This window comes from Engystomops pustulosus, chromosome 2 (genome assembly GCF_040894005.1).
Source record: "Engystomops pustulosus chromosome 2, aEngPut4.maternal, whole genome shotgun sequence".
Taxonomy (NCBI): domain Eukaryota; kingdom Metazoa; phylum Chordata; class Amphibia; order Anura; family Leptodactylidae; genus Engystomops; species Engystomops pustulosus.
In genome coordinates this window covers 217,154,425-217,169,295 of record NC_092412.1, presented here as the reverse complement: position 1 = coordinate 217,169,295, position 14,871 = coordinate 217,154,425, and the positions used below count along the sequence as shown (strand labels likewise).

At 40.8% G+C, this 14,871-nt stretch overlaps 1 protein-coding gene across 3 annotated transcripts in view; it reads left to right on the top strand.

The window, feature by feature from the left end:
• The window catches only part of CUX1 (cut like homeobox 1), a 272,705-nt gene that overhangs the window by 172,355 nt on the left and 85,479 nt on the right, over nt 1-14,871 (top strand). Inside the window, exons 13-18 of one of the 3 annotated variants that reach the window (XM_072138166.1) lie at nt 13-61; nt 1,600-1,696; nt 2,536-3,210; nt 6,748-6,813; nt 12,913-13,014; nt 13,163-13,992. In XM_072138166.1, the coding sequence (XP_071994267.1) occupies nt 13-61; nt 1,600-1,696; nt 2,536-3,210; nt 6,748-6,813; nt 12,913-13,014; nt 13,163-13,992 (1,819 nt within the window). The remainder of the gene's footprint in view (nt 1-12; nt 62-1,599; nt 1,697-2,535; nt 3,211-6,747; nt 6,814-12,912; nt 13,015-13,162; nt 13,993-14,871) is intronic. The other 2 variants (XM_072138167.1, XM_072138168.1) reach the window with 2 other exon arrangements.

Below are 14,871 nucleotides of genomic sequence, written 5' to 3'. Positions count from 1 at the left end.
GTTTTTTTGCAGCATTCTGAAATCCATGGAGTTTACCCAATCTGAAGGATCAAGTGCACAGGTACAGTGTATGGTGAAGACCATGTGGTGCCTAACATGTTTCATGAGCTTTGTAGGGAATAGCCTTATCATTGTTTTCGTGTTGTTTTTGTTGGTGGTTTTATTCAGCAAAATGATTTATGTTGTTTATTATACTTGTGCCTTACATCACTACAGTACTTACTGTTACTGCAAATATATCACCAATATTACTGTATAATTAATAACAGCCCATTGTTGTTAATGTTAATGAGATTCTTAAATCTATGAATTCAAGTCATGCACTTTGATAGTAGAATTAGGGGCAGTATATGGTATCTTAATATTTAATATTTTTGTTTAGGGTAACTTTACTTGGATTATGAAAAATGGTTGTCTGTTTTTGCTATTTTTTTTACAGTTTGTTGTAACCATGTTTTCTCCAAAAAAAAAAAAATATGAAGCTTGTGTATTGGGGCTTTGTTCATCCAAGTATCATGGTTCCTGGTTATAATAGAAAGTAACAGCTTTACTGAATTCGTTATAAAATGACAAATATGATTCATTTCAATTACGTCCCTTTGAGTTCCAGTATTTATAGCAGTAAGGACTGTTGCACATGGTTAAGTGTAAAGACAAACTTTTTTCCATGTAGTGGCCCAATTTACCAACGTGAACCCAGTACAGCTGAACTGTACTGATCTTCTGTATTACGTTCAGCTATACTGGGTTTTCTATTATAAGTCTTAGTATTGTGTATCAAAGCCTTAGAAATACCTAGCAATATTACAGCGTAACTAAACTTTTAACAAATTCTCATTAATGAATGAAGCAGATGATAATGGTTAACTTTATTAAAGAAATATGTTCTTTTGTCCTTTTTTTCCCCCTTCCTTTCTTCCTGTATTGAATGGGGTTGTCTAAGATTTAAGATATTTTATATTGCTTGGAGCTCTAGGAAAACAATATACCACTTACACTTACCTCTCTTCTCAAACAAAGTGACTGAGGCCCGCGTGAGAGGTAAGTATAAGTGGTTTATTGTTTTTGCTAAACCCCAAAATAACCTTTTAAATTCTTGACAACCCCTTTTAGCAGTTTGTGTAAATCAGCTTTCTGTCATGTATCCATTGATGGCTAAGAGCAAAGGAAACCTGATAAATGATCTAATGACTTAACTCTTTACAGACAGTCCCTGTATAGTCTAATCTCCTCAGAGATTAAATATTCTCCGGGTATGGAAAGAGATAAGCTTTAGCCTGCTTTCTTTATCTCTATTTTATCTCAAATATATTGCTCACTACAGGTAAAGGAAACAGAAAAAAAGGCAAACAGGAGTTGTTTTACCTAATGGACCGTATTTTAAAGTTTAGATAACTGTTACAGCTGTTTATTGTGACCTGGGACTAAAGTACAGTAACTTACCAATTACCAGAGGTTTGTTTGTAACTAGGGGACTTTCTGTAAGTTGAGTGTTCTTAAGTAGGAAACCGCCTGTATTATATTTTTTTCACATACTTAGAGAACCTTTTTTAGAATTGTTAGTCATATAATATTCTCAAAATATTCTGCCTCATCCAGGATGCATCAAAACCATTGGAGGTTCTGTTACTGGAGAAGAACCGCTCGCTGCAGTCCGAGAACGCCACGCTGCGTATTTCCAACAGCGACCTGAGCGGTAAGTTTGTTTTTGCTGACTTCTATAAGTGACAAAAATGAATGTGCAGGGGAAAGCTGTGTTAGAGACACCTGACAGCAAGATTAATGAACAACAGAATCGGCAAGTATTGTCTGACTTGTAAGGAGCGCGAGCAGGAGAATAGAATACATCTTCAGGACCTCCGTGGCATTGTGCTAAAAAAAAAAGACTAATTACCTCAGAAAATAGCGGTTATGTAAGCGGTTATAGGACGACATTACAAGCTTGTTCTCGCCTCTCCCCTGCCGTAGGAGGGAAGGTGGGATGATCAGAACGGAGCTCTCTGATATACAGTGATAATGCTTCTCATTGGTCTGATTAATTGGCGTAATTAAGGGCGGCATAGATCTTTGGATCAAGACGATCCCTGTCTTTACATTACGGGCAGTGCATTTTGGTCTTCTTGTGATAATTCGTCATTGACATTGGAAATTCTGGTTTTCATTGGATTGTAAATGTTTGCTGTGGGGCCACACATTGACTTGTATGTGATAAGACCGTGTCCAGGTTTACATATGGCGACATAATCTTTGTATAATATAATATATATATCATGAAGTGAAGTGCAAGCATTTGTCATAGGTGTTCTCCAGGCTGCAACAAACCTGTACAAGAAAGGTACAAACATGAAATGCATGTTGTTTGTTTTTTGGGGACCAAGTTTGGCTTACTGAAAATTCAATTTAAAAACCTAATTGGCCCCTTTTTAAAAAAAAAAAAATGCACTTTTTCACTTTGTGGGGCAAACATTGCGTTTTTATCTTGGTTTTTCCCTTTTTAATCCCCCCATAATGCATTATGTTTGACCTTTCTTGTAGGGTCAGCCAGGAGAAAAGGGAAAGACCAGCATGAAACTCAGCGTCCTGCAACCTTGCCGGCCTCCCCTCCCTCTCAGTTGCTCCGCAACGCTGGGGAGCAGGCTTCCAATACTAATGGTACACACCAGTTCTCACCAACGGGTTTAAACCAAGACTTTTTCAGCTCATCCATTGCAAGCCCTTCTTTACCCTTGGCCTCCACGGGAAAATTTGCACTAAATTCACTTCTCCAGCGACAGCTTATGCAGTCCTTCTACTCCAAGGCAATGCAGGAAGCAGGAAGCACAAGCATGCTTTTTTCAACAGGTCACTTCAGCACAAACTCCATATCTTCCCAAAGTCCATTACAACAGCCAAGTCCGGATGTAAACGGCATGGCCCCTTCTCCAAGCCAGTCAGAGAGCGCTGGGAGCGTCTCGGAAGGCGAAGAAATAGACACTGCAGAAATTGCACGTCAGGTGAAAGAGCAGTTGATCAAGCACAATATTGGGCAGCGGATCTTTGGACATTATGTACTGGGACTATCACAGGGGTCTGTGAGTGAAATACTGGCCAGGCCCAAACCATGGAATAAACTAACTGTACGAGGCAAGGAGCCCTTCCACAAGATGAAGCAGTTCCTCTCCGATGAGCAAAACATCCTTGCGCTGAGGAGTATCCAAGGCAGACAAAGAGGTGGGTGCACGTTTCTAATCATTTCCTACACTTCACACTTCCAGATTACTTCATTTTACAGGCATCATCTTCATATCCTGACATACATACATATGTCATAGAAGGTGGTCAAATCCAGGAGCCAGACTAAGGCCGCATTCAGACATTAGCCATAATGTACATTCTAAGGTCCTAATTACCTTCCAATGACCCAGACCATCAACGTCTTAGATCCCTATGATGTTGGTAGTTCCAGTCATTTGTAATTGTATGGTGATAATACATTATGTGAAATACCAATACGCTATGGCTGCCTGAATGTAGCCTACCCAGAATGCTATGTACCTACAGAATTATATTAATTATTTATGTATCATAGTTTATAAAGTTGGAAAAACGACACGTGTCCATCAAGTTCAACCAAGGAAGGGAAGGGATTGGATGAGGAAGAGATTTATGAGAAACCATTCTATATAATATAGCCATCAATGTTATTTAGGTGTAAAAAGGCATCTAGACCCTTATTGAAGCTATCCGCTGTCCCTGCTGTGACCAGCGCCTGAGGCAGGCTATTCCACAGATTGACCGTTCTCATAGTAAAAAAGCCCTGTCGCCTCCGGTGATTAAACCTTGTTGCCCCCTCGTCTTTTGATTTGATTTAATCTGAAACAACTTACCACCATATTTTTTGTATGGACCATTCATATATTTATATAAATTAATCATGTCCCCTCGTAGTCGTCTCTTTTTCGAGAAAATAAATCTAGTTGTTTTAATCTTTCCTCATAACTAAGACCCTCCATACCCCTTATCATTTTTGTGGCTCTTCATTGAATCCAATCCAGCTCCAGGGCATCCTTCTTTAGGTCTGGAGCCCAGAACTGTAGGTAAATAATTTACAAGAAATGAACATTTTTTTTGGGGGGGGGGGGGATTAAAGGGGTTTTGTACATGCTTAGAAAAGTGTCTTTCCAAAAACAGAGCCACACTTGTCTACAGGTAATGTGTGCACCGTGATGAATGTGATGAATGTGGACAGGTATGACACTGTTTTTGCCAGAATGAAGACTGGATAACCTACTATTGAAGAATATTGTGCCTATTTATTCCAACAATTTTAAAATGAATATTTTTATCAGATAACATGACCCAAACACTATTTATTGTTGATCCACGTTCGCCACCAATCTGACTCTTTTAAGCCTCTACCTTCAGGCTCTTCTCTCAGTATTTTGGCTTTATGATGCTGAGTAGATGATGTACCACATAGCAGAAACATTGGGAAGCTATATATTATTTTAAAGTGTATTCTATGTCACTTTGGTTCCAGAAAGTTATGATGTGGGAAATTATTTAATGTGGCATCCTGCTGTTTTGGAAGAAAACAGCAAGTTTTTTCTTAACTGTACACACCAGGATCAAAATTCAGTGGTGAACATCATTTTCACTCCCCATTTCACAGCTCGATGAGTGTGCCATGGAAATAAGTGCAAAATTGAGGTTTATTGCAGCTACACCTATTAGCAAAAGTAACTAGTATTAAATTGATTTGATATGGTAGGAGAAAAGCTGAACCTTTTGATGTATACTGTGTTTCTCCAAAAATAGACCCCCCCCCCCAAAAAAAAAAAAAAAAAAAGTAGGGCTGAAATTTAAACCTACTCCCATGAATAATCCCAAACAGATGTCTTTTGAACTGTGGCACCTAGAAACACAGTTCTGGTTACATTTTTTTTAAAAAATCTCCCCTGGAGATATCCACTGTTGAAGTTACTGTCAGCAGTGTGATTTTCATATACAGTTCTCCTGACTTTAACTTTAACATGGATATTTATATTTCTGTGGCACCTTTAAACCAATTCTGGTGTGATATTAAAGTGGAGATTCTCTTTTAAAATGACACCAGAACTGTAGGTGCCACCTACAGGTTCTGGTGCCACCTTGAACCTAAAGCAATCTGAAATGTGCCACCTCTAGCTTTTTATCTGGAAGGCATCATGGAGGAGGAGGGAGCTGCTGAGAAGAGTGAACTGAAGAAGAGTGAAGAAATCAGGCAATACCTTTTTGAGGAGTATATTTGATGGTGAGCTTTCGAGAATACTAGTTCTCTTCATCTGACATGTTTTTATCGTGATGATGTTGACGAAGAGAACTAGTATTCTCGAAAGCTCACCATCAAATATACTCAGTTAGCCTCAAAAAGGTATCGCCCGATTTCTTCACTCTCCATGGTGAACACGGTACAAATCTACACTACGAGAAGAGTGAGCTGTCAGATACATGAGAAATTGAGTCCAATGAGTCAAAAAGCAATAGTCACAAGAAGTTCACAATGGAATTCAGGGTTTGAAGAGTTATGAGAATTTTATTAATAAAAAGCAGAGTAAGGCTCCCTGCACAGGTACGTTGTTCTGGTCTATGTACTATCCGTTGACTCCGTAGAGAACACATGGACAAGTTAATTTCTACCGGCTCCTGGTAGTGTTTTCCATGGCCCCATTCGTGAGCCGACTGAGCAGTCTCTTCTTGTTTTGGATCTCATGCACAGGCCACAAACAACGCCCTGTGGTTCTATCTTTTGTGGTCTGAGAACAACACCACAGGACTCCTAGGAGATATGGTAAGAGCCCTGATAACATAGTTATTGCAGGCCTCCTGTGTAGACACTGCTGCAGGGAGAGCTTTCATTCACAGTGTGTAAGTGGGGTCTTTCCTAAAAGTCCTGTCCTACTTTACCAATCTCATCTCATCTATCATTTTTAATAGATATTTTTTAGGTATTTAGATATTTTTCAATTAAACTAAAAACTTTTTGTACCTTTGCTGTGTGTGTAGCTGACATAAGCCAGATTTACCACCGAATACACAATGTGAAGTGTGTCTAGTGCCATCTATGATGTTCTCCCAGATTTTGCTATGGTTACAATCACATGAATTCTAATAGGAATATTCGTGTGTGTGACAGATCTTATAGGACCACATGTGCTGTTATATCAGGACACTCGCCCTACAGTGCCGCGTCCTTTGTATCTCAGTAGGTACAGTGAGGATGATGCCAGGATATTACGGCATGTGATGACCCTTTATGATTACTGTCGGCCCTGCTCATTATTTTACCAATCCCATCGGTTACAGTAGAGCTAGAACTATGTCAGGTTTTTAGAAGGTGTATTTTAGGACTAGATTTCTAATATAAGCTGATGACATTTCTCTGGCGCGGTAAATAAATCAACTCAGAATACAGGAGCCGAGGAGTCTAATCCAGGAGGCAATACGATATTTTCCCAAGTCAGTGACCTATATACCAAGTGCTTGTAAAATGATGTATCTGCCGTGTTTTGGCATCCTGGCTAGCTGGTTCCTGGATTTCTCCATGACAGATAACACTGACGCATACAGAGGAGTTTGGGGGGTTGTTCATGAGTAATTATTCCACCATCCGTGCATCCACCAACATGAGATTTTTCCATCTTTCCATGTAACCTAGCGCATGACATTACAAAGCTTACATCCCCTGCCCCCGAATGTTTTGTTCTTACCAAACTTGTTTTTCAACAGAGAATCCAGGCCAGAACCTGAACAGACTATTTCAGGAAGTTCCGAAAAGAAGAAATGGGTCTGAAGGTAGGTGACAAGCAGGTGTCTCTGTGTATGTAGCCAGCCGTTCTGCTTTCACCCCGCTCTGTGTAGTCAGACTGTGGCATTTTCATTCTGGCCTGGAATCTGATAGAAAAACAGCGGTAGTAAGTATAAAACACGGGACACTTGTATAAGGCCACCGGTTTCTAGGTCAGAACATTTTCTCTGCGGAGGGAGGGGGACAAATAAGGGACAAGACACTGCAGACTTCTCTTTGTCTTGCTAGAATGTCATACGGGGTCACGAGGATCAGATTTGATTGTTTTCTCATCTGCATAGAATTCTATGTATTATATAGCAATATAGTTTATAAATGGTTAATATGTGGAAATTGCAAAGGGATATATTTTGTTTGAATAAATCAGCTCATACCAGAACAACATCTATGTTAGGGCTGATTCACACGACTGAGGTCAGTCCTTGAATTACGGACCTTCCATGTATTGGAATATGTAAGGAAAACATCCCCTCACCTTCCGTCAGGAGTTTCCATTATGGAAAATATAACTGAAAAACTACTGACGCAGGTGTGAACTGGGGCTTAAACGGATATATGGTTGAAAAAAATGAAAGCAACCTGCATGTTGTGATATTACCTTTCTGTTTGTAAAATTTACATTGACAGTGACTGGAACATGTACATCCCCCAATTACCTAGTAGATTATATAGTATAGTACCAAGGTCATTGTAGTTTTTTTTTAATGATTATGGGCTAAAAGGTGACATTATTTTCTATGTGACTTTAGAAAATGACATAGAATCAAAGAGGGGGAAAAATAGGAAAATAAAATTACATAGTGAAGATTACTTGGATTTTTATACTTAAAGGGATATTCTCATCTGCCATTCACATTTAATTTAAATCATCTGCCATATACATACATTTCTTCAATTGCAAGTTATTAAAACAATGTACCTGGGTGAAAATATTGTCCCTTGGATACAACCACCCTCTTACTCCGGCAGTGGTGACCACACTCGCACTATTGAGGCCTGTCCCACCACTGTTACCACTGGGCGGCTGTGGGACATACAGTAACTCCCAGACATTTTTATATGCCAAAACTATTTTTGTGCAATCACTCCAAAAATAGTGGTCGCATCCAAGGACAACTGTCCTCCATTTCTAACAGACCATATGACTACATTTCTGGGAAGTTTACTTGACATAGGTACATTTTTTTAATAATATCCAATTGAAGAAATGTTTGTATATGTGAGATTAATTAACTTAAATGTAAATGTTGATGTGGGAATACCCCTTTAATTTTTATCATCGCTTATACACGGCACAACTACAGTAAAAACCCCATATTGCTCTTCTGGATTTTCATGTGGAATTGCTCTAAATTATTCTACTACGTGTGGATCCTGCCTAAAGTGCCCGGTGTTTAGCTTAAACTGATTTTCTGAACTAAAAAATATTGATGACCTTTCATGAGGATAAGTCATGAATATCAGCTTATTGTTAGTAACTGATAAACATAGAACAGGAGGGGCACGTCTCTGCTCTCATTGTAGTGGCTGAGCTAAGTGCATAGAAAATCTAAATGTGCAGGTTTTCTCTGGCATGGATGGAAATAGTTGGATGTACCTAATTGGTGATGATTAATCCTTCATTGATTAGTACAGATGACCGCACCTGCCCTTATCAGGTCTATTACTAGATACCCCTGAAGAAGACGCTGGTTCAGTACCAATTCACTACTTCGATATGCGCAAGACTAGAACATGAAAATTTAGACTTTCTAAACACTTGGGGCAAGGACATATTGTACGGATAGGCCGCGTTCACACAGTTATGAGGGAGCGGCTTGGCCGACCATAGATGGATTTTTTACTGAAACACTTGTGAATGGGAACAAGCTCCATGTGTTTTGCATATACAGGCGGTCCCCTACTTAAGAACACCTGACTTACATACAACCCCTAGTTACAAACGGACCTCTGGATGTTGGTAATTTACTGTACTTTAGCCCTAAGCCACAATAAACAGCTATAACAGTTATCAATGATGTCTGCAATGAAGATTTATTGTTAATCCTGGTTCGAATGACAACCCAACATTCCAAAAAATCCAATTGTCACAGAGACCAAAAAAAATTTGCCTGGTATTACAATGATAAAGTATACAGTTCCGACTTACATACAAATTCAACTTAAGAACAAACCTACAGACCCTATCTTGTATGTAACCCGGGGACTGCGTGTATGCTATGCAAAATGTGTGGACCTTGTTACCTCAGGGTGATGCCACAAATGGCGTTTTTGGTCCGTTTTTAAGCAGTCCATCCAAAAACCCGCATGCGTTAAGAACCGCATCTGTTTCTACATGTTTTACCAATTATCTTAATTAAAACTGGTCAAAAACGCATTCGTTTTTGGACGGATTGCTTAAAAACGGACCAAAAACGGGTTCATGTGTAGCATCACCCTAACGCACGCATTTTAGTAGAACCCATCTGCGGTCTGGCAAACCCCTCACAGCCTTTGCGTTCCAGTTTAAAATGCAGCACAAATTCTGCGTGTGAACAAGGTCAGACAGACAGTGGTGCACCCAAGACTAAAGCCTGTCTTGTGTAGTTCGGTCCAGGATTTTCTCCATGCTCTTGGAGGTTCTCCCGGATCATGCCTAGAATTGAATGGACATGCTGAGATCAGATGAAGCTCAATCCGGGAAATCCTGGAGTGAGTTTCTAGGCTTAACACCTATACCAACCTTACAGTAATATTCTGCTTGCTCGGCACATGTTAAACGTTAAAGTAGATCCCCTGCTTTGTGTGTCTCCCTTTATCTGCACAGGGTACATTATGGAGCGCCATGTTTCTCACTTTTCCCTTTAGTGGCTGAATTGAGTCACTGCAGCTTAGCTTCTTGGCTAATTTGCCAAGCTTTGTGCAGCGCTACGTAATCTGTAGGCGCTATATAAATAAAGAATTATTATTATTATTATTATTGTCAAATGAATGGGGGCTGACTGCAGTAACCTGGTCTGAACACTATACTGAGAATGGAGCTGTCTGATTTCTGTCCCATTTTGTTTATGAGCAACTGGGGACATGTAACCTGTGGGGGTGCTAGTTATTGGAACCCCAACAATGTACCGCTATGTACTTTAGTGCAACCCAATGGAGCACATTGTTAGCCAGTATATTCTGATTTACACCACTGCAGTCTGTTGTATGATTGATCTGTCACAATGCAAATGTGAACAGCACCTAAGAGGGCAACTTACCTTGTGAGGACAGCAGCGCTATAAACAGCCTTTGGTGGTAGCAATGACCCGGGTAAAGAATCTCCATCGCAGTTGCTTTGAGAATTCCCTTTTAAAACCAACACTAAATTTTATGTAAGCATTTTGGGGATTTTTTCGTTTTCGGAATGTTTTGAGGTTAGTGGACTGACAATGTAGTGGTAATAATCTCACTGTTGTTATACATTGTATTGTGTGCCTATAGCATCACTGCTGGAATACGTCCTGGCACAGTGATAGACGTTCCCCTCAATCCCAGCATTATCTCAGATGTGTCCTGATGAAAGCCCTTTGCAAAGTATAGAATGAATTTTCCTGACTGCTTGTCATAGCCGTGCCCTATACAGCAAGTCGCTTTTTACATTCAGTTAATGTGCTGACAATACAGTTACATAAAGAACTATGTGAAAGCAACAATAAGCTGTAATTTAAATATGGATTTGTCAGCATTCTTCCCCGAGCTAAACTGCTTGTGTAAATGTTATACGCTTCCCCTGCTCTCATTATGTGGCCATTTGTTAATGAGGGAAAACTTAAATGAGCCGATAGATCATTTAATATTAGACGGGATAATGTCGGAGACCATCGTTAAATATTTACCTTAAAGGGGTCATCTGGGAGTGGATGACCTATCCTAGGGATAAGCTTCGGTGGTGTCTGACCTCAGCACCTCAGTACCATCCAATGTTTTAGGTGGCTGTACCCTTCAAAGTGTAAGTAACTCAGTAGTGCAGGTGATGATAATAAATGTCCTGAGTACTGCTGACTTCTGGGGACGGGAGGAGGCCATTCACTCTTTAGGGTGATGCCACACATGGCATTTTTAAACCCGTTTATAAAACACATGCATTTTTTGAAAACGCATCTGTTTTTGACAGGTTTTACCAATTATCAGCGTTTTGAACCCGTTTTTGGTCTGTTTTTAAGCAGTCCGTCCAAAAACACATCCATGTGTGGCATCACCGTTACCGTCTGGTATAACCACTGCCACGTCAGTGATTGGAGGGGCATGCAGATGTGTCTACACACCCCTCCACCCCCTGATATGGTTGTGGCCATGACGGAGTCATGTCTGCACAGCTTCCTCCATCCACCAAAAGCCGACAGGTCATTGGGATGTCATAGGAAGTCCTGTTGGTTGGGGGTCACGTAACCTGCGGCAAGGCCTGAACTTTAACATGGTAAGTATAATATGGGTGACCCTACTAGGTCTTATACTTTCCCTGTTAAAGTTTGGGATTAGTTGCCAACCCCTTAATTATGGAACACGAAGAGTCCGGATGTTCCGTTGTCCTAGGTTCCGTCGTCCTAGATGAGTTTGTTAGAACACACCCGCCTCCGTACTCCTGGCCTTAGTCGTAGGGCTCACACTGGTAGCTACCCAGGTCCGTGATAGATAACCATAGAGTTGTTGAAAGTTCTAGGTTACTAGTTGGCAAAAAAAAAAAAAAAAAAACGAGAAACGCTGTGCCTATCACTAGCAGAGAGTGGTGGCGAGATTGTCAGATCCAGTCCTCACACCTACTGTTAGTCCTCTTCTATTTCCGTGAGTCAGCGCTATCAGTACTACAAGCGACGTGATGCATTGACTGCTATACATGTCATCTGTCTGTACGAGCCACATGATTAGCGTTGCACCTTGGTGCGGCCTTGCCAGGAAAGATCTACGATTACAGCTCATTAGCATTTCCAGCTAGAGTATAAACCAGCCGTGGCTAAATATAGTTTATACTTGATCGAAACTTGGCAAACAAATTTTACAGTCTGGCCAAATATCCGGCATTTGTTGATGTGTTCAATATCCTGTTTCCAACAAACTTCAGTTTGGAGAGAGAAAAAGCACTTGGGCTGTAATCGTCTGCTCCTGATTGACAGATCCCTTATAAAATGATGGCAGCGCTATTTGCATTCAGTGTAAATTGGATAAAGCGTTGCCTTACTGCTCATGACGGAAAGTGAGGAGGGATGTAAGACCAGGACAAAGAATTAACTAGTAATTCAGAAAGACATTTAGAAGAATACCATAGTATCTTAAAGGACATGTACCACCAGGATAAAGGATTGTAAACCAAGCACACTGACATACTGGTGTGTGCCCGCTCTGGCAGGATCTTCTCTTCTTTAAGCTTATTTAAGCATCCTGGTGGTAGATTTCCTTATAGAACATCTACCACCAGGATCTAGGATTGTAAACCTAGCACACTGACATACTGGTGTGTGCCCACTATAGCGGCATATGCTCTTCTTTATACCCATTTTTAAAAGGATTTTTTAAAATTATGCAAATGCACATGAAGGGCTCCGTGGGTGTTAATGGAACCTGGAGCCCCTCAGGCTCATTTAGATAATTTTACAACCTTTTTTTTCTTTATAAGAGCATAACAAGCTCAAAGAAGAGCTGATGCTGCCAGAGGATGGACACCAGTATGGCAGTGTGCTTGGTTTACAATCCTTGATCCTGGAGGTAAATTTCCTTTAAGCCACATATAGGGGTGGTCAGTAGTTTGTGAATGAGGCTCCCGCATGCAAATAAGATGACCAAGGTCAGTCCATGAATTATGGACCATGAAGTGTCCTGCTTCAAGGTCAGACTATAATCCTGGGGACATGACTCTGTGCATCATAGTTATATGTGATGCAAGGAATCCCTTTTTTTTTCACCAGCAAAGCAACAGCAACTAATCATGACAACAGTTAGAAGAAGGGAGTCCCTGTATCATAAATCACTATAATGCACAAAGTCCTGAACACAGAAGTGTGAATCAGCCCTTACTCCGATAGGTATCTGAACGTTGTATTTAATACATTTTTGCAAATATTGTACCCTAGGAAATATAACTACACGGATCAGAACCTCAGAAACGGGCTCAGATGAAGCCATTAAGTCTATCCTAGAGCAAGCCAAAAGAGAGCTGCAGGTGCTGAAGACTGGTGAGTCTTCCCTCAACTATCACTCCCGAAACTTTACTATCTGCATTTGGCAAATTGTTTAGACTTTGACTGTTCATTTACAAGGTGTTATGTGTTGACCATAATTTAATGATAGTTTTTTTTTCTTTACCTTTTCTCCCATTTGTAGTTGAGCCGGCTCAGCCCCCTTCAGCATCCAGCAGTGGTAATTCTGATGACACTATTCGGTCCATTTTACAACAAGCACGGCGAGAGATGGAAGCCCAGCAGGCTGCTTTTGAACCTGCCTTAAAGACGGCATCTTTATCCCAAGCTGACCTTGCCATCCTCTCTCCAAAACTTATTTCCACCACTGCAGTCTCCTCCGTGTCCACTTACTCTCCTTTAACCATGACCCTGAAGAAACATACACCCATCTTAGACTCTGGTATCTCTACCTTACAAAACCTTTCTGGTGTGAAAAAAGAGCCCCAGGAGTCATCAGTGTTAGAAATTCATAACATGAGCGAATCTACACCGGGTATACTAAGGCATGTAAAAAACGAGTTAGGACGAGGTAACGTTTGGAAAGACCATTGGTGGAGCACTGTTCAACATGACCGGAGAAGCATTGCCTCAGCGGAAGACACAAAGACCGAGGAGACCAACTGCACAAAGGAAAAACTGATCAATCAGAATCGGTCAGAACGGAACCAGCTTCAAGGACCATCGTCGTCATCAGATTACTGGAAAGAGTGGCCAAATGCTGAATCTCCTTACTCCCAAAGCTCGGAAATAAGTATGACCGGAGCCAGCCGTAGCGAGACGCCGCAAAACAGTCCCCTGCCTTCTTCTCCTGTCGTATCTATAGCCAAGCCAGCCAAACCATCGGTCCCTCCGCTAACTCCAGAGCAGTACGAGGTTTACATGTACCAAGAGGTGGACACTATCGAGCTCACTCGTCAAGTCAAGGAGAAGCTTGCGAAAAACGGGATTTGCCAAAGGATATTCGGTGAAAAGGTAACCACCACGTGCATGACTTTCACTTACCTTCACGATTATAATGTTGTATTTATTACCTGCAAAGCTTTCCAAAGAAAACCTTGGCATGGCTCATAGCTCATAAGCGGTTCTTGATATAGTCATTGCTTGATTTGTCTTGATTTGGGCACACGCTAATAAATCGTACAATGTAGACGCTCACAGCCCATTTTGGCAGAAGGTAGATGTTGTTCCTGGACTGTCAAAACGTGTACTTGACACAGATACGATAAATAAATGTTAGCGTTGGCACAGGAAAATACAGCCCGTCTGAAAATCGCTGAAAGATGCTTTCTGTTAGTGAGTATAGGTTTTATTAAGCACGCAGACTCCTAGATAACATTGTCTATGAATGTTGCAGAGCGGGCAGAGTAGCGCCCCCCTTTCTGTCACTGTGAGGGTCAGAAAATATTAATGGCCAACTCTAATCCATTAAAGTGTAAAGTTAATAATTCTGAGAATTTTGTAGCTCTCGACTTACCAAACATCGCACTGTTGGACATGTTATAGACAGATATGAGATCTACGTGCAGATACGACTGCCTAGGCATCACATTTGCTTTCTCCGGTTATAGTATGTGAAACGTACACAATTAGACACAGGCACCCTCAGTTCAGCCAAGCATGCACGTGTCCTCTGGGGTTACACGATGCATTGAAACCTCGATACTTGTGCGATACTTGTGCGATACCTTGTATACACAATGTAAATTCCCCATGTGACCGCACCCTAAACGTTGATGTAGATAATACTTTTTTCTTTTCTTGAAAGTATCTTTATTGAGTATTGTGATACTTCTCTGAGTGTTGGTATCACACTCAAAACTCTGGTAATGGTGCAACTCTAGTGTCCTCAAT